The sequence below is a fragment of the Scatophagus argus genome, chromosome 7, assembly GCF_020382885.2.
Source record: "Scatophagus argus isolate fScaArg1 chromosome 7, fScaArg1.pri, whole genome shotgun sequence".
NCBI classification, from domain to species: domain Eukaryota; kingdom Metazoa; phylum Chordata; class Actinopteri; family Scatophagidae; genus Scatophagus; species Scatophagus argus.
In genome coordinates, this window is record NC_058499.1 from 1,065,316 (window position 1) to 1,086,205 (window position 20,890).

The 20,890-nt window shown below is 46.6% G+C and overlaps 1 protein-coding gene across 1 annotated transcript; it reads right to left on the minus strand.

The window, feature by feature from the left end:
- Nucleotides 1–422: 422 nt before the first annotated feature.
- ambra1b (autophagy/beclin-1 regulator 1b) lies at nt 423–20,325 on the minus strand. The gene is made up of 19 exons (XM_046393950.1): nt 19,739–20,325; nt 15,779–15,984; nt 14,627–14,685; nt 14,174–14,357; nt 13,407–13,579; nt 12,779–12,845; nt 11,177–12,705; nt 10,861–10,947; nt 10,090–10,275; nt 9,658–9,738; nt 9,308–9,408; nt 9,103–9,213; nt 8,353–8,541; nt 7,958–8,112; nt 7,420–7,559; nt 6,610–6,714; nt 6,073–6,260; nt 5,257–5,388; nt 423–4,800 (listed from the first exon to the last, which is right to left on the minus strand). Exons 2-19 carry the CDS (start codon nt 15,908–15,910, stop codon nt 4,256–4,258), a joined length of 4,164 nt encoding a protein of 1,387 aa, XP_046249906.1. The 5' UTR covers nt 15,911–15,984; nt 19,739–20,325; the 3' UTR covers nt 423–4,255.
- Between the last annotated feature and the right edge of the window lie 565 nt (nt 20,326–20,890).

Sequence of the window (20,890 nt, forward strand, 5' to 3'; positions counted from 1 at the left end):
GCTAACTCCGTCACAGAGACGTCGACACTGTTGTTCCTCCAGTCTGCTGACGGTTACTTCATGTTTTGAATGTTTTAAACTAAAATCCGGGCCACATTCTTCTTCTTCATCTCACAAACTGCACCTAAATTTCTTTAACTTGGACTCAAAGACTGATCAGCCAAAGAACTAAAACTCAGGTTTTGCCTGATAAATTATTTATTAGCTGTTAATCTAAATGACTACCTGAGTGTTTTTACATCACTGGGTGCTAAGAAAGTTGAGATAAACAGGAGATAAAAAGATGTGACAAGAGATGTGGAGCTCGACACATCTGGATATTTTACCAGTTTAAAAGCAAAACAGACACACACTTTCAGAGTTAACACACAGTCATCCAAACGGAAACAGCTGATCAGCTGCTCTCAATAATCTCTGACAACTTCATTCGATCACAGAAAAACTCTCCAAGTCTTTAATTACATCACGTCTAAAAGTCAAAGCAAAGAATCGAGCTGTACAAACGGACGCAGCAGAGGGAATCGTGTGATGTTGTACCTTTCTTACTGACCAGTTGCATTGTTGAATATGGTGGTGCTCATCGTACACAGGAGAGGAGGGGCGGAAGTCGCCCCCCGGTAACCCCGACACACACACACACACACACACACACACACACAAAACAGACATGAGGTCTGCCAGACAAACTGTTTTTAAAATGTTCATTAATCAAGTAAAGCCAGGAGGAGCATTCAGATCAGTCTGTCACCTGCTGCGTTTGACTGTCACACGGAAACGAGATCCCTGATCTCACCTGGACTAACCTGCTCAAACAAAATAAAAAAACAAAAAGTAAACAGCTCTGCCTCCAATCACACGGTGTCCCTGCACGGCTCCAGTCAGGGCGCCTCCTCGTCCACATCTTGGTTTTCATAGGTCCGTTAACCCCCCGACACACACACACACACACACACACACACACACATGCCACTATAACATACACAAACACTATCAGTACATAATCCGCTGTGCAGCTGTGTGTCTAAGCACGTGGAATAAAAAACAAACTAAAAGCAGCAGAGCGTTGGTGGCTGTACAGTCTCACACAGGCTGGAAAGGAAAAGTAGCACTTGATCAAAAGGTTTCAAGTTTTTGTCTGCAGGAGAGGAGAGGTGGGTGGAGTCAGGAGGAGTGGGTGGAGTCAGGGAGGAACAGGCAGGGTCAGGAGGGGCAGGCAGGGTCAGGAGCAGCAGGTGGGGTTAGGAGGGGCAGGTGGGGTCAGGAGGAGCAGGTGAGGTTAGGTGGAGCGGGCTGGGTCAGGTGGAGCAGGTGGGGTTAGGTGGAGTGGGTGGGGTCAGGAGGGACAGGTGGGGTCAGGAGGGACAGGTGGGGTCAGGAGGAGCAGGTGAGGTTAGGTGGAGCAGGTGGGGTTAGGTGGAGTGGGTGGGGTCAGGAGGGGCAGGCGGGGTCAGGTGGAGCAGGTGAGGTTAGATGGACTGGGCGGGGTCAGGTGAAGCAGGTGGGGTCAGTATGGACGCACCAATCACAGACTTTTTCCACCACAGGAACTTGACGAGCTCTAATTTCTCTGTTCTGCTTTTGCTTCCCTTCAGGAACAAATCAAGCGGCTGCCCTGCAGCTGCCTGTCAAGTGCAGATTTGTTAGCTTGGGGAATAACCTCTAACATTTCCAGTAGTGAACTTTATTATTACTATTTTCATACTCCAGCGTCCGTATTTTATAATCTGAAGGCATTTCTGCGTCACAAAGTGGGCGTGATGTCACGGCTCTGATGTGGGTAATAAATATTTATCAGAGCGACGACAAACAGTGTGTGGCAGTGACGCTTCATGCACTTTGTGTTCTGTTGTGTGACAAAGTAAACATCAGGAGGACACACAGCAGCGTATCCAATCAAACGCTTTTTTCATCATCGATTAATGCGCTCACTATTTTCATAATTAATCCTCCAGTCAGGAAACGATGACGACGCTCATCAGCTTCCTGGACCCTGACGCGACACCTTCAAATGTCTTCTGTCCAAGCAAACGTCCAAAACCCAACAGCTTCTTTGCTACTGACAGAACTGACACAGAAAAGCAGCACATTTTGACTGAAACGACCGGATCACCAAAACAGCAACTAATCACTGCAGCTCAAGTCCACACTGAGACGCAGAGCGCAGCCGCGTTTCCACTGGCCAACTGAACACGTCGACTCAGCTAAACACGAAAACACTCCGACCGGCCCGTCGATCGTCGCGAAGCCGACTGTACAAACATTGCGGCTACGCTACAGTGCGAAGCAGACAGTCCAGGAGGACTCCGCTGGCTCTGGACAGCTGGTCTGGAGTCAGCTTCACTGTCAAACAAAATGGAGCCCAGAGGGTTCAGGTTCTGACCGGTTTCAGTTCCTGCAGTGGAAAAGAGACAGAGAGGACAGAGACAGTGTCCTCCTCACCACACACACACGTTCAGATGTTTTGTGAGCAGATTTGACTTCAGCGCTTCTCTCCGTCGAACATTTTCAAATGTGAACAACAAGCTCGTAACTGTGGGGATAAAGTTTCCTTCTTGTCAGCGTGTTCACACCAACAGTGAATGTGTGTGTATCACAGCGTGATGAACATGTTAGCCTGAACACGAGATCTGATTTAGATCAGCGCCGTCCTTGAATCTGTTCAGCGCCAGGCAGCCACTGGTGTCCCGCTTCAGTCACGTGATCAGTGAGCATCAAGTCTGTCATGTGAACATTAGCATGACTGCATTATCGCGAACGATACGACAGAACTGAGCACAGTGAAGGCCGATGTGATGCAACAACAGAATCCAGAATCAGGACAGCAGAAAAGGTCAGGCTAACGCCAACAAACTGACATCAGCCGATTGCTTTCTCAATTAACTGTTTGGTCTATGAAGCATCAGAAGGTCTGAAACAAACCATCACGTCAGTGCAAGGTGACGACATCAGGTGTGTGCTGCCGCCGCTGTAACGTTCGCTTAGGCAGCGAGCCGCTCAGCGCTCTGCGTGGCGATACACAGAGAAAACAGTTCCTACGTGAAACTGCTCAGAACACGCTGCGTGGATTATCTCGAGTAACCGGCTCGTGATTTCTGCTGTCGAGCTGCGACAGTGAAGAGTCATCCAATTCCACTACAGTGAAGAGAAGGCAGACGTCTGCACACCTCCAAAGCTCTGCAGCGCTCCGAAAACGTGAACAGTTCCTGGTTTTTTAATTGTTACATTAAATATCTTAAGTTTTAGACTTCTCAGATCATCACCAGCACTGAGCACTTTAAACATCATTTATACACCAAACAATTAATGGAGAGAATAGAGTCAAGATTAGAGAGGAACCGTGGTGTTTTAAACCCAGGCCTGCTCACAGATGATGAACGTGGTCACATGATACTCTTACACACACACTCACTAGCATCACACACACTTTAGTGCAACTGGACTGGGTGGGGTTTTAGAAGGGTGGGTGTCTGGAGCAGGGCATGATGAATCCCCACCCGCCAAAAAAAAAAAAAAAAAAAAAAAATCAGGAAATTGTTCTTCTCCTCTTCAGTCTTAAAAAAAGTGTTTGTTGGATGAACTGCAGCATTACTGAGAGACATGCAGTGGATCGAGTTCATTCGGTCTCAGGTGTCCGTTCAGTCATCGACGAATGGTTTTCCTCGTGGTGGGACTCAGTAACATCCTCCAGTAACCGCACAGTCCAGCCTCCGTTTCTTCTTTTCAAACATCATAATTACACACAGTACAAAACCAGGCTTCAAAATAAAGTAGTGCTGAATTCACTTTGAAACACTTCAATCACACACGATTTCACGTCAAATGTCAACATCACATGGCACCGAATGCAGCACGTTGGAGTAAAAGTGTGTGAGACCCCCCTCGGCCGTGGCACTTTGATAAACGGGAACCCTGTCGTCCATCGCGCTGATACTGACAGTACTGACAGTAGAGAAACGGGCGGCGAGGAGCTCAGCGTTAAGCGGCCCCTGTTCAAGTACAAGCCCTTTCTGACGAGGAATGGTCGCGGTTCGGCTTCAGTCCATTTTGTGTAAGCGCAGAGGAAGTGCACACTGATGCCACTGATGGTTCAAGGGGGAGGAGGGGTGAGGTGGGGTTCTTGTGTCCCTTCTTTTCCAGGCAGGAGACCCCATGTGGAGTCAAAGCAGCACCCATTTCTTTGTGAGATAAGGCTTTGAGGAACGCCCTCTGCTAAACCCACTGGCCGACGCTCCGCTTCTCTTGGCCAACGGGGGGACTACCTGCTGTACGGGTCGCCGGGGTAACTGTTGAGAGGGCCGACCCCACCGGTGGGAAGGGGGCTGTGAGCAGAGGAGGAGGAGGAGGAGGAAGAGGGGGAAGACAACAGCAGGGCGGAAGAAGAGGGACCCGGCAGGGAGTCGTCGTCCGTTCGCACCTCGTCGAGCAACTCGTCCATGTCCACCAAAGAGATGCCGGCGGGCGGGGGGCTCGGCATGGCCTGGGGGCCCCACATGGGAGCGAGCCGTTCAGACAGGTTGGAAGCCTGGCGAGGAGCGTAGGTTTGGGTGTGGGTGACGAGGAGAGGACCTGAGGTGGAGGGGGCCGTCACGGTGGGGTCAGCTGCCGGTCTGGAGGCCCCCGTGCCCGTTTGGGAGCCGCGGTGGATGCGATGGCTGACGATGATGTTGTTTCCGAAGCCGCCCATGGAGGCCATGGTGGTGCTCTGCTCCCGCTGAACCACCGCCGTCATGCCGCCTTCAGCGATCAGCCAGCGGATTCGTGCCAGAGCGTCTTCACCCGAGCCAAAGTCTGGAGACTCCCCTGGACCGGGGAGAGAAAAGACAAACGTTCACGTCAGGATCCACCACCCCAAACAACTACAGTTCCCACAATGCTTTGAAGGATGTAAACAGGAAGTATAATGTTGCCGTGCAGTCAGCCTCTTAGCTGCATGCTTATGGAGGTAGAAAAGCCACAGGAAATTCTGGCACTAAAAAAAAAATTAAATTTGGCCTGAACTGACAAAAGAAAACCTCAGCACTGACACCTCAGCTCCAAGACTCCAAGATTAAAATAAATTCATTTCATTTTTATTTTTAGTATTTTAATGTTTTTCATTGAAAATCTTCAAATTTTTCCTTCTCATCTGTCTTTTTCAATGACAACTTTTTTTGTCTGCTGACTACAGTAAGAACAACCCGACGTGTCCGTCCCGACACCACCGACAGCCTCGCTGTGGCGGTGTAGCAGGCGGTGTAGCAGGCGGTGTAGCAGTACCAGTACTCGCTGTGGATGTGTTGGCCTCGGCTGACGCTTCGCCCTGGCTGCTGTTCTGCGCTCTGCCGGTCTGAGACGCCTCCGACTGTCCCGGAGCCGCTCGACTCGTGGACGGAGTCTCAGCAGGAACATCTGAGAGGAAAAGCAAAATGTCACAGTCAAAGCGTGTGCTTCATCTTACCAGCCTGTACAACACAGAACAATAGACAAGCAAGCGTCTCATCTGACTTCGTAACAACAGACAGACGTAAGGCTGTAGAGCTGCAATTCATCTTTGGACTCGTTCTGAATTCACGGTTGTTCATCTTTTCTTTGTTTGTTTTCATTGTAAAATAATCAGAAGCTGACAAATACAAACTGCTTTTGTTGTCCACAACCCAAATATTTTTGGTTAACCATCAAAGAAAACAAAAAAAGGTGCAAATATTTTAAATTGTCAAGCTGGAAGCACAAAATTGTTTCTGATTTTATTTGCCTTAAATCACTCGACAGACGACAAACTAACGATGCCAAATGTTTCATCCTCAGCGTTGTGGCAACGATTGGGCTTAAACTCAAACAGAAATTGTTGTTTCTTGTTAGCAGGTTAAGTCACTTATGGGCCCGTCATGAAAACTGTAATGCGGCAAACAATGAACAGAAATCAGGATAAATTACGCAATTCAGGATCTTAATGACGCAGGATCGCACCAGTTAATGAGCCACATCGTGACGGCAGCAGTTCGCGTCAGTGAGTTCGCGTTTTCAGTGAACCTCCAGCCAACATAAAGTCACTAAATCAAAGCGATATGTGATGGAATATGAACGTTTCAGTACTGAGTGCTGGCTGGGAGACGCCGGGCTCTGATAGGTCCCTCTCTGTTTGCGTCTCGGCGTTCTGCAGCTGCACGATTGGTGTCTGGGTTCCCTGTGATGTCACTGAGGGGGCGGGGTGTCGCGGCTGAAGACCAATGGCATTCATCAGACCCATGTCTCTGTCCAGTCTCCACCCAGAGCGATTTGGCCTAAAAAATTAAAGTAACAACAGTAAGATTAAAGTTTCTGAACATCACGTTCTGGAAATGAGGCTCAGAGAATCGACGCTAACATGCTGCGATCAGGTGAAACAAACCTGCTGATTCATGTTTATTTTGCATTTCATCAACCTTTATGTTCTCATCCAACAAACATCTGAAATGAGTGCATATAAGACCCTAACAACTGCAGGGTCAGGCAGGAGGACCTGTTGCTATGACAACAGGAGAAACAGAAGAACAAGAAACAAGGAGCCTAAACATCTCACAATGAGATGACTGATGTGGAGGAAGGACGGAGTGTAAAGGAGCAGAAGAAGAAGAGGAGGAAGGTTCTCACCCTGCTCTGTCAGAACCTCGAGTCCGGCTGGTTCCACTGTTGTTGACGGAGAATAAAGGTTCACTGCTTGACTCTGCAGGGCTCTCACCATCGCTTCGATAAAACCTGCGCGCACACACACACTCACACGTTAATTCACTTCCATTCAGGAAGTCTTAAAAGCAGAGGAGTTGTTTCTTCGTGGAATCACACAGACCACAACCTCATTAAAAGCTCTAATTGACCTCCTCCAATTTATGGTCTTCCTGTTCAGATTGACCATTAGGATAATCACATCAGTCCACTTGTCAGTGTGGAGGGGGCGGAGTGGGCAGAGGGGTCTGCAGAAAACCCAACAAACCACAAGGATCGAGCTAACATCTGTCTTCATTCCACTTCTGTTCTTTGAGCGAGTGTGGAAGCAGATTCAGGGAAGAATGATCCAAGTGATTAAATCAGATCAGGCGGCTGATAACTCGGCTGGATGGAGAAAAGAGAAAAGCAGCGCCCGAATTTACTGAGCAGCTCAAAGGAGAAAATCACTCCGAACGTCACAAAAATTCTCTAAAGCTTTCGATCGACTGGTGAGGAGGAGTTCGAGGAGCTGCAGAAGAAGAATTAATCAATGCTGCCGTTAATGCTGCGAGCAACACTGAGGGACATCACAGAAATAAACTCTACCGCCCAAATGCAAAGCCTGCATTCAAATCTACCACCAGCGTGATGGCTACTCGCTGAAACAAGATCGTGTCTGTGAGAAGAAAAACACGGTGTGCAATGGGACCAATTAATGAGTCCTGCTTTCCACTGCGACTCAGTTAGGAGACTCACACAGGCCGGCAGATGACCAGGTCTCCTTTGTTGGTTCCATAAGCCAGACCCATCCCAGGATCCGGCAGCCAGCGGGCAGAGTTGATGCTGACGTGGCGCCTCTGGTCTGGAGCCATGGGGTAAACCACGTTGAACACCATCTGAAACGCAGCGCAGTCGTATTCACACGCTCACACTCGGATCTGTTCATACTCCCTGAGCAGGAACACTGAAATCTGATCACTTCACTGTGTCATCAATGAAACAAAATTCTGAATTTTTTTTGGAAATTTTGAAAGAAGCAGACAAGACGATGAGAGCAACAAACAAAAAACGGAAGACATTGACTTTGCTGTCACATAAACGTGAGAAAAACAGTCAAACACATTTTGTTATGGATTATTAAACAGCTCTCAAATAACTTCTCTGAAAGTTTTAACCTTTTCTTTGTTGTATTGATATGATGCATTCGAGTGGGTTTTTTTAATTCTGAGTTTCTGCTTTCGCTGCTCACTTGCAGTGGAATCGGTAGTTGACGCTGCTGGTGGTCCTGACTCACCCTGATTGAGGTCTCCCCTCCGTGAGGCTGCTGCAGGCGGAAGACTTGTGCCACCATGTGGTCGGTGGTAGGATGCAGCAGGATCCTGCGAGAGGCCAGGCCGACCATCACATAGCAGCCCATCGGGGACAAGCTGACAGAGATGGCATTCGGACCTGAAGAGGGGAAATAAAGCTCGTCATCACGATCTGACTGGGAGCTTCTTCGGGGTTTTTGAAGATAAGATAATCCAAGCTGGAATGGACTGAATCTTCCTGCATAATAAAGCTCATAAAACTGCAAAACCCAGACTGCCAATGACAAACACATTGTAAGTGGACTTTTAATTCAGGATCAGTCCAGTGGAAGACAAACATCCAGCAGCCATCATGTGAAGCATTTACAGCCGACTGTACCGAATCTCTTGGTGTAGAGCATCTCTCCCAGGTTGTGGGGAGCCAGAGAGTAGATGGCCAGGATGCCCTCGTCAGGGAAACCCCGCTGGCTGCTGGGGATGAAGACCGCCAGCAGCTGACCGTCTGCAGAGATGTCGCAACTCGCATCGTTGTAGATCTTACAGTTTGGCACCAGGACATTGACTGAGGCTGGACAGGAGACAAATACACACACAACATTATCATCATCTGTGTAAAGATGTTTTTGCCGTGTTATGTCCAGATGGGACTTATTTTCACCGGACATTATGACCACAGAGTTTTACTGTCTGTGTTGAAATTCAGCAGATTTTTCCAGTTAAAAAAAAAAATCTTTCTTTAAAATGCACAAAAAGTCTAAAAAAAAGTTGTCTAAACCAGTGGAGATCAGTTACTGGTCCTGGTCTAGAAGTGATCCTGCACATGTCCGCCATAAAACTGATTTTTCTTGTTTTTAGACTTTGGTTTTGTACAGATTAAATAAATGAGAGTGAAAATGTAAATCAGTGATATTAGTCTGAACGTCAAACTCTTATCCATGAAGGAGAACATGCACATTTCCTAGTGTGTGTTTTCCTTTAATGATTAGCAGCCACGGAGCACAACATTACCTGAACATGAAAAACAAATGAACTGGAAACTGCATTATTTTAAAAACATCTCAAGAAACCTGTTAGCCCCAAATGCTAAGTCATGTGAACAGTGAAGAGTGCAGGTAAGGAGTTTCTGTACCGTTGCTGATCTCAGGCAGGTCAAATTTGGTGAAGTCCCACCACTGCAGACGGTAGGTGGTGTTGGCGATGTTGCTGGCGACGGCAGACTGACCGTCCCCGATTGATGCACCTGAGAAGATCAACACCATCAATGCTGAGAAGAAAAAAAAAAACTACTACTGGGGCTGCTGGTGGTTTCCAAACCAAAAAGTGTGTGTGTTTACCGGCGAGTACTCGGTTGACAGAGGAGTGTGTGGCCAGGCCAGGTTGCCCTCTTTCATGGAAGATCCCAGCATAGGGCAGGTACTCAGGGAGGAGGAAACGTCTGGAGAAGAGAACACGACACAAGACGAGATCAAAAACCAAAAAAAACCAAAGAATCGATTCCGCAAAACTCAGAACGAAAACTGAAACCATGTAAATGTAAAACTTTATCATCCACGGCTGTGCAGTACACGTCCAGACGTTCTTCAGTCTTCTCAACTCCCACAGCCATTGCTGATAGTGTTTAAAGTAACAGCAGACTGTTCTGCACAGACAAAGCACAGGAGGTACGATCTCAGAGCTGACTCACCGCGGGACAAAGCGACCCAGAGAGGGTGCAGACATCCGGGCGTTACGAGGTGTCCTGTGCCTCGCTCTGTCTCCACTGTCACTGCAAAATAATATTAAAAAAATATGAAGTCATCCATCTTTGTTCACTACATCTTAGCCTTTCTTAACCTCCGGTGTTCAGGTGCGCATAAACTTCAGGTAATGAACTTTGGGATTCAGTCCTAACCCTGACGGGCAGTGAAGCACCAGGGCAGCAGGCGGCTCAGAACAGAATGATGATCTTGGTTATTAAAGCAGACACGAGCAGTGAAGACAGAAATCAGTTCTTACGCCTGAGGCCGAGTTTAGTGTCTGCTAAAATAAAAACGACTGAAATCACATTCTGTCTCAGTTTTTCTTTCTCCCGCTGCCTCAGACTCGTCCACATTCAGAGAAACAAAATGAAACTTACTCCAGCTCCTCAAAATCCACATCGCTGTTGTCCATGGAGCTGGACGGGTTGCTGGTAGGGCTGTCGGAGGAGGACGACATGGCCCGCAGGCGGTTCTGCTGGTAGCGAAGCGAACGCTGGCGAATGCTGTCCCGCCGTGACAGATACTGGATCATTCTCTGGGCGTAGTAAGCAGCTGGGGAAAGCCTGGACAGCACAGAGAACAAGTTCAGGTTCAGGCCTTTGAACTACTAACCTGAACAGTAGCAATAAAATATGTGACTGCTGTAGTAAAACTTCAGCCAGCACCACATCTTAACTTATCAGAACTGTTTCCAAACTTGATTTTTTGTGTCCAATCTCAGAACCAGTGAAGGTTTCAGAGAGAAAAAAAGTCATGAGTCTACAAGTCTAACTTTCCACTCTGGCACAGGAAGTCCTTCTTTTATCCACTTTAATGAGCAGTGTGTTACAGAGCCTATGCAGTGGGAACTGATTTCATGCAGGCATTTGGCTGAAAAGTGAAGTCAGAGAGAGAAAGTCAAAGAGAAGTCCTACAGCTGAGGCTAAAGGAGAAGGAGCTCGATGCAGGAGGGGCAGCCCTTCAAACTGCTGACCACACTGTTTATTAAACGAGAAGGCACAAACCTTCATCACCACAATGAATTCAGTCCCTCCAGAAAAAGCAATCACAAAGACAACTTCTACTTCAACAAATCCCTGCAACATCTTAAATAGCGTTGGAAAGACACGGTCTGGAACTCGTTTCTGAAAGCGCTTGTGTTGGTGTACCTGGCAGGATCGGGGTAAATGGGATGGTCTCTTGATCCGGACATGTCATAGCGAGACAATGATAACAGAGACGATTCCAACAGTCGCCTGTGTGAAAGACAAGACGGATGTTACGGCTGGAGATAATTATGGAGTAAATTTATTTGAATAAATTGCTAATATTGTAACTTTTATTTTTAACTAACCTGCGGCACCAAAACTAAGATCAACTCAAAGTCAGATAAAAACTTTCACACAATGTGGTGCTCGCCGTCAGTGACTATCATGACATGTATTCAGGTACAGCAGTGGAGGTGATGACACAAAGAGATCGTACCTCCTGAGGGAGTCCTCGTCTGGGGGGTCAACGGGCATTTCTTGGCTTAAGGCCTCCGGTGGCTCTGCCGATCTGCCAGCAGCAGCAGCGGCCTGCCGGTACACCCTCTCCCACTGTGCTGTGTCCTGGTTGTACACCAGACCCACTGTCTGCTCTCCAGGCTGGCTGGGGGTTGGGGCTATCGGGAAGGCCACTGTTGCTGCTGCTGCTCCTCCTCCACCCCCAGGAGGGGGTGGCTGCTCGCTGGGGTCTGGAGGACCCCTCCTCTCTTGGGGTTGAGCTTCTAGTGTCCTCCTGCCCTCATCAGGCTGCCATGGAGAAGAAGAAGAAGGGAAGGAGGCAGAAGAGGCGGAGGGCTCCAGAGGGGAGGCGGAGGTTGACGAGGCCTGGTTGGTACGTTCCCAGCGCTGAGAGTCATGGTTGAAGGTCAGCAGGTTGTGGCAGGCCCGGCAGCGGTTCAGGTGTCCCCGGGAGGCCACGGGAGGAACGTTGTTGTCCAGGCTGTGGGAGGCAGGAGGAGGAGGGAGTGGAGGCTGGTAGTGGATGATGGTAGGGGAGGAGGTGGTGTTAGCTGAAGGCCCAGGTCTTTCTGGGTCCATGTTATTATTCAGCAACTCTTGGCTCTGTTCCTGACTTCCATCAGTCATGCTGCCCCCTAATGGTGGCTCCAGGTCCTGCATGCGATCAAACTCCATGAAGTAACGGCTCAGGTTGCACTGCAGAACATTGCGGAAGGATGCCGTGTTGCTGCGGGAGCCATCCCAGAAAGGATGATGGCCGCTGCTTGTACCAGCACCATCTCGGGCCCCCGCCTCCCCTTGGTGGGGGAAACCTCGTCCTTCAGAGGCAGAGGTGTAGACAGGGGACTGAGAGGAGCCGTCCTGCTGACGGAGCACTGAAAGCAGGCTGATGGAGGAAGAGGAGGTTCGGGGAGGGAGCATAACTGGACCGACACCACCCTCCCTCATACTTAGCAAGTTGCGAGTCCAGTCCGGTCCTGGCCTGGAGGCGGAGTGCGGCTCGACGCTGCTTGGTGCAGAAGGATTAATTGAAGTGCCGGCGCTGTAGTAGACTGAGGTAAAGGCAGAGGGTCGTTCTGAGGGCTGTCTGGGCTCCGTACGGGCTGAGGAGAAAGTGGAAGCTGGGGGAGGCTGGGGAGCGTCTGATGACACCCTGGGATCAGACGGGGTCGCACTGGCCGCCAGCGATGGGTTTCGATTGATAGAGCAACGACTACACAGACAAACCATGCCCAGGTGCTGGGTGCAGCCCGGGAAAGGAGGGCCACGTTCAGAACTGGGGTACTGTGCCAGAGGCATGCTGGGAGGTTCTCCGACATTGCTTCCATTTTCACTGAGGGGGCGCGGCTGCTCGCCTCCCGCCTGAGCCCCCGGAGAGCGAGACGACAAGATGTGGAGGAAGTTGTGGAGGATGGGCGTGCGGCGAACCGGCTGGGAAGGCAGGAAGGAGCGCTGGCGGAAGTGAGGCATCTCAACGCTGTCCATCGGAACCTCAGAGTCCTCCTCATTCTGAAAGGTCAAAACGTCTGAGAACTGCACTCAGCCAGTATTTACAACAGGAAACACAGTGAACAGATCTAACCTGCTGATTGGATGGATTCACTATCGCCGTCAGAAGGTTGTGGCCAAGAGGGTCAAACCTCACCAACCTGAAAGGGGGGCATGAACAAATAAATGACAGAGAAGAACAAGCTTGTGTTGATGTGTTCACACTTCAACGTGACCAGCACGGACAAATGAAGACCAGGACCTGGACAAAAAAAAACCACACTGAGTGGCTCGGAATCATCTGGAGCAAACAAGTGAGCTCGAGGATAAATTCAAAGAAATAAACACAGAGCACTTCATAGCTTCTACTGTTCTGTTTTGGAACATTAAGTGTCATTCACGGTACTGACACCATTTGAGGATGAAACCAAAGTGAACACCTGACTTGGGTCTGCTGTTACACTGACTGTACTGAATTCAGAAGCTAAAAATGCACAATGTGTTGAGATTCTGTCAACAGGTGAAAGATATGGTTATAACAGGTGTATTACATGATTTGTGATTAAACTTACTTAAAAATGAGGGAATTAAATCAGATACTCGATTATGAGCCACAGAAATGTGTTTTGGGATTTTTCAGTCTGTTTGTTCTTCTATCTTGCCTTTTGGCCTATTGGTATGGCATTGTCAACTTTTATTCTCTAAACCTCACTAGAACCCACCGGACTCTCTCCGTGTCACTGCCCGTCTTGACCACGGCGAAGGGCTCCGGGCGGCTCCAGTCCCAGAAGTGGAGCTCGTTGTTGGTGGCGATCAGGAGGAGCTGAGCAGTCGGGTGGAAGGCCAGCGATGCAATGGCAACGTTGCTCTCTGTAAACCAACTCTCACTGCCGCCCTGCAGGAACAACACGTCGTTACCGCGGCACATGAACAAACATGTCTGCATTTAACACCTTTGACATGGAGCTTTTCACCACTTTGTTCTAAGGTAACAAAAGCAGTTTTATGTTTCGGTCTTAGGAGGTCCTGTCACCACAGTGTAGGACTGGAATAACTGACATATTAGACTAGCTGCAGCAAACATGTGCGATGAACAATTCTGTCATTATTAATTAATTTCTCAATTAATCACGTGGTCACAACTGCAGTGATGCCATCTTATTTCTTGATTTTGTGTGACTGACAGTCCAAACCTCAAATTTTACTGGCCAAGAAAAAAAGCAAGCTGTCTCACGTACTGAATATCAGAATACTTGCTGATCGACTGACTAACTGATTAATCAACTTTTCATTGTAGTTCTACAAATCTCCAGTGAGGAAGTTAGGAAAACTTCAAACTAAAGTTAAGTAACACTGAGGTTGTCCAGTGAGATGAGCACCAAACAGGTGGAGGTAAAGGATGATACTACATCACGCTGAAGTTAATACTCTGTGTACCACATCAGGGGAAGGTTCTACATGTTGCACTACTTCAGAGAATCACACTCACATGCAGGTCCCAGATGCGGACTTCGCCATCAAGGCACCCGGAGGCCACCAGGCCGGGGATTGTGGGGTGAAAGGTCACACACCAGGGGGTTCTACGGTGGCCCACTAAGGAATGTAGGCACTTTCCAGTCTTCACCTCCGTTATGTAAATGTTGTGGTTGACGTGTGTAGAAGCCATGAGGGTCCTAAGAGAAGCAAAAACAGAACAGTCACAGAGAAATCTTCACTGCCAACGATGGCCTCATCAACATAAGGTTGTCTGGCAGCTCAGGCAGCATACAAATATGAGAGGAAACAAACTCACACGCACAGCTGGAACAGCTGGAACAGAAATACTTACTGTTCTGTATTTACTACAGTTTCAAACAGACAGCCTTCAAGTTCCTATCAATACATTTCCACAGAGGTTTCTGAAATATTCTCAAGGTTTCAAAGTGTGGGTGGATGTTCTCACCTGTCGGGGCTGAAAGCCAGCAGGAAGGTGGACCGAGGGCTGTCCGGCAGCTCCACTTTCTGTCGGGGACACAAACAAACCTTTTTACGCTCACTCAAAACTATCGAGGAGATCTAACAGCATTAAATCAATCCTATGTGAGCCACACATTCAATACCACCTCAGAGCTGCATTCAAATGTGCACCACAACCCTAAAATTCTCCTGGAATCAACTGGGCTTTTCCCTGCTCCCTGGAAGGGTATGAAAAACTTGTTTTCCCACAAAATTTTGCTATCCGGACCAAAGAAAAACATTCTCACATGTTCACGTTACCCGCAAGAACAAGTGAAGGTCTGAACAACATTTTTAAATGTTCTACTCCGAGACTTAAGCAAACCAGCACACATCATGCTGACACGGCTGTGGCACATGAAATGGTCTGTTGTTTTCTGCCTGGTATCAGTTTAGAAAAACATAATTACCACTCAGATCAGTCTGCCACACATCATCAGCAACATGGCTCAGTCCTAAAAGGGACAGGATGGTTTTTTCCATCACAAAATTAAGTGAAAATGTTTCTGGGTTACTTGTGATCCCTGGACTCCACAAAGAGCAAACTTTTATTGTGAACGGGTCTCGCTGGGCAACATTTGAATACTTTTGTGGTGTGACCCGAGCTTTGGAGGCAAATACACAATAAGACCAGTGTTGGTGCAGGGAGGACATACTCAAGGTGGTGGACTGACTGCTGGTGAGGAGTGATTTTGGGTTTCCTGTTTGGGTGCACAAACAGAGACGAAATGCGCTCGTGTGAGTGGCTACAGTCTGAACAACACTGACATCTTAACGAGATGACCCTGTCTGACTCCATACTGTCACTGTGTCGAAGGCAGAAGTGGGCGATGCGGTCATAATCTCTGGATGTCATTTACATCAGTGATATAAAGAGAAATGGTTCAAAATACCCACAACAGATTATTTTCTTTATTTATCTGGAGCTCCCAACCAAACCAAAACAGCTGCCTCACATCAGAGACTCAGAAACACAGAAGAGACACAGAAGCACTCTTTAAATGGAAGTTTCCCTGCTCTCTCCTCCGCCGTGATTTTTTTGTCACTCTTCTTCTGTGGTGGTTTTCAAGATTCCTGACTAATGTCATTGTCCACAGACCTGACTCTGCCACTTCATCCAGCGGACTTTCTCCTCCACCAGCAGCTGCAGGAGCCTCTGTGAGCCGAAGGTCTGGGAGCCTCGCTCCCGGCTCGACAGGATCCGCACCGAGTTCCTCTGACGGGACGCCATGTTGCTACCGGTGGCCTTGGCTGATTGGCTGCTCACTCCCACTGATGCCAGTCCGTCGCCATGCAGAGTCTAGGCTGAGAAAGAGCAGAGCACTGGTTCACAGAGATGCTGCTTCATAAACCCAACGCAAATGAAGGCATGAGTAACGTAAGTACAAGCACCTCAAAACTGGCCTTCAATACATGACAAACTGTACTTAGTTACACTCCATCTCTGGTTATTCTCAATTTAGACATTTATTTTTTAATTTTTATTGCAAATATTAATCAGTTACAAATACTGATTATCAGTCTTCTTGATTACTAATAATTTATGTCAGTATTGGACACGATAAAACTGCTAAATTACAGATGGCAGCTTCAGTGTAGACGGGGAGGAAAACCACAGCTTCTGAAACAACGCAAACCAACAGCAATCACACACATCGCAAGATTCTGTCTCCTTAGTGACAAAGATTTAAATCATTCAGAGGTGAAACCAAAGGTGAATGCAGGGCTACAACTAACTAACTCATTTACATTGTCAATTCAACAGACAAATATTTTTTTAGACTTGATTAGTTGTTCAGTAATTAGATAATTGCACTGTGAGGCAGTCGGGCTGGTAATGTTGTAGAAACATGCAAATATATTTGCAATTAGAGCCACATTCGCAGAGACAACAGAAAAGGAGCTGTGGTATTCCCTTTTTCTTAAAAGGTAGAGAACTTACACCCAGAATGCATTGTGCTGCACCGGACCAAGAAGCTCCGGCCGGCTGGCGGGAGACGTACTGCAAGTTGGGCAACGCTTGGTTTTGGCGCATCTGTTTTAGTACAACTGGTAATCTCGTTTTACAGCTAAACAAACACTGAAATATGTTTCTGAATTTTAGATGGGAAATAATCAGCACTGACTCATTACATTTTGATGAGACGTCTCTTTTTTTAAAAAAAAAAACAGGTTCCGAGGACAACAACAGGATGGTGTTACACAAGGGTTCAGAGAGGAGGGAAAATGTCTACAACTAAACACAACAAATCTTGTTAGAGCTCTGCAATATGAACTTCTTATCCTTTCTTACCCTCAGGTGTGAACAAACAACAGATAATGAACTTCTTTTTCTTTACAAAAATGTAACCAACCTCAGTCATAAGATGCAGGTAATTACCAGTTGCTGTTATCGTCTGGGAAAAAATCCTATCCTCATATTGTCATATGGGACACATAAAGAGAGTGTGACGCAGTCAGACTGCTGCGCTTGTTCAGGGACGACAGAAGTCTGCAGGCTGGTGGACGTCCACCATCAATTAACAACCAAAAATATTTAGAATTAAGTCATTCAGATATCAATGTGTTAAACCCGTGGAACGTTAAATCTATGACAACCAAATGTACTTGACAAATGAGTAGTGGGAGTATTAGTGGTGGAAACAAATCCAACGAAGTGATGTGACCAAAACACGGTTAAGCTAAATGTAAAATCTAGACAAGTTCTGCAAGTGAGTCCACATGCACAGCAGCAATTACAGTCAAATGCACTTAATACTGTTTGCAAACCAGCAATTTATGTGAGAAAACAAATTCGGTTTCATCTTCTGTGTACTGTCGAGTTTAGCATCCACCCAGGCAGGTTTGGGTTGTTTACAGTCTCTTCTTCCACAGTTTTGGATCATCTCCTCAGTGAGGCTTCTGCCAAATATCCCAGCATGCAAAGCAGCAAAGGTTATATCTGAACCCCCACAAAGGGATGGCTGAATCTGTAAAGTTACCATTTTTAGAGCTGCAATAAGTAGTTGATTCATCTATTGGTTGATTGACAGCAAATTCCTCAGCAACTATTTTCATAACCAGTTCAGTAAAGCTAAGATAATTTTTGCTTGATGGTTCCAGTTTCTCACACGTGATTATATGCTGCTTGTCTTTATTATAGCAAACTGAACATCTTCGAGTTTTGGACTGTGGTTGAGGCTAACACATCCGATGACGTCGCAGCCCTATGAAAAGGCAAACATTAAAGTATGTTAAAAGAAAATCTGAGTCATAATTTTATGAGAATGTGAAATGAGAGCATCTGCAAAAGGGGCGGCAGAAGCACATTTAAGTACTGAACAAATCTGAGGTGCTTGAGTTTTTCATTTAATGCTATGTTACATTTTTAATCCACTACATGTCTGAGGGATATTTTGTACTTTACTTTACGTACTATAAATGTACCCAATTTCCCTCAGGGATCAATAAAGTATTTCTGATTCTGATCATATTTATCTGAATTATCTGAATGTGTCTGTAATAACGCTGCGGTTTGGATGGTTCATTAAACTAAACAAACGCTGTGAAGGTGAATTTTCTGAATGTTTACAACCAAACAGAGTGAACAGAATCATCAGCTGCAGTCAAAATGAGCTGCAGCTCAACCAACTCCAACAGGAGTCACAGCCAGCTGATCCGAGGTCAGATACAACAGGACAACAGGCACAGAGGACTGTCTGCTGCACACAGTACTTTTTCTCTGAATACCTTTAAGTACATTATCATGATTATAATCTCACTGAAGTCTAATTTAAAATGCAGGGCCTCAATTTAGTTCCAGTAAAGACAACAGAGATGAACCAACACACAGGCATCAGAAAAGCTTTCCACAACCCAGAGAGGGCACATTACGTTACACTGCAACTCTATGACACAGCACACCACAAACTGGTTTTAGATTTTGCCATGTCATTTGAATTCAACAGCCCTGTGATGGCAGCAGTCTGAGGGTCAGAGACAGAGGACTGAACCTTGAAAAGAATCAGTATGGGTGTCCAGACGGCCGGAAAAACAAAAGGCAAAGCACAAGCTAACGAGGTACAATCTCTCAGCAACTTTCATCAGGCTGTCCTTGATCCCACCTGCTCCAGCGGCCAGCAGCACAGCTTTGTGGTCAGTTCCCACTGTGAATGTTTGGAATGTTTTGGAACAGAGTGAATGTGGAGGAGACTGAAGCTGAGGGCAGGCTAGAGTTCAATCGAGCTTCACTGGGAAAAGTAAAACGGAAGGGGGGGGGGGATTCAACAAGCTAACCTACAGCAGATCGTGATTTCTGATCTAAAGTGCACAATATCGTTACACTATCAAAATCTCCATACGAAGAATAAACACTCAGAAGCCAAAGGGGTGCAAAATCTGCACCTGAAATAACCACAGTAGCCACAACCAACACGTCCTCCCGTAAAGACGCGGGCAGGTTTCAATGAATCGTCCTAATACCAAATGTTAATGCTGGTAAAATCCTCCCTGACCCCCACAGAATCAATGAGCAGCTCATTACTATTCACCATGTCGATCAAACTTGACACAGCTGTCTAAAACTCTCACATGCTCTTGATTACGTGAACACTGAATAAAACATTGAGTAAAAGAGGCTAAATAATCCATTTAAGATGCAAGCCACACCAAAATAAACACCAGCTAACCTTCTCGATTGTATACATTGCGAACAAACATACCAATTTGTTGGTGGCAGCACATTTATGATTGCTGGTTCTGCGCTTCTATTTTACTCTGGCTAAGGTGACAACCAGCTAAACGTTCGTTTTTCTCCAGAATCATTAGCAGTCTCCTCAAAGGTTTATTTAGGTGATGTTCGGTAACCTTTTAAACCCGTTCTGACTGAGGCAGCTAACCAGAGAGCTACATTAGCCCATTCCGGATATAGCTAAGAAACAAGCCGTCTGAAAAATAAAGCTCCGACACATTAGGGATTCTACAAAGACTGGCGTTGACTTAAAAACATAAATACGTTATTAACGCATGCTTTCCAATATAGTGAGAGAAAAACAACCAATAGAAGAACTGTTTGGCCTACCTTCCTTTGCCGAGTCGCTCCCCGGCTGTGCCATCATAGGCGTTGCTATCAGACTATCTTCAGTTTGGCTAACTAGCAGCTACGCTGGCTACGCTAGCGACGCTAGCTAGTTAGCTAGCTCGACCAAAAACGGAAAATGTGGCCGCTGGAAATAATAAGATGTCTAACGCTAACATCGGTGTTTCGCAATTATTCTAATGAACAGCGTCCATTGGAATCACCGGCGAACATTCATATTACTTGAGGAAGGCGAAGAAAAAAATGTTTTCTAAGGCATTGGTCCAATGTTTTACTAGCTGCCCGACGCGAAACTGCTACTGCGTAACTAGCTAGCTGCTAGCCAGTCACACACAGGCTTATCAACAGAACACCGATTACCAACTCGACGAACGCGTCGTAACAAAACCCTTCATTTACCAAAAATAAACGTTTCCATGATGTAATGCAGAGACGAAATTAAAAAAACAGTTTTAGACTCCTGTACATGATACACAAACAGTTAAGTTAATTGAGAAATATCACGGATTTCCATCAAGAGGCTACTCGTACATCGACTGGAAACACTGGGACACGGTTGCTTTATTCTAATGAAGGAATAAAACTGCTCAGGTCTCATGAAGGAAGTTCATTCAAATGAATCATTTAGAAGGCATTCACTGACCTTACACTGTACATACACATAACTGTAGCCATGATATCTCTGCACTCGCTGCTTATTGCACTTCTGGTTAGATGCTTATTGCATTTCGTTGACTTGTACTTGTTACATGTGTAATGACAATAAAGTCGAATCCCATCTAATACAAATAGATGCTCTATTAAGTGTGTAAACTGCTCGTCAGCAAAAATATCCAGTAGTCACTCCTTCAAATAACACAACTATTATTTTTACTGCAGCTGTAAATGATGATTTTCAGTTTTATTAGCCCCTCCCCTTTTGTCTTAGGCAACATGATGACTTTTCGGCAACAGACACTGGAAACTTTGTTACTGGGAGCAAAAGCCAAGTATGTTATTTCAAGAGGAAAACTCCTTTCAAAGAGCAGAGAGCATATATGGCAGTTTATCAAAGCTCTGAAAATCGGTTAAATTGACTGAAGAAAGCTTTTACCACATGCTTACCATCTGACTGAACCAAGTCTAACTGGTGGA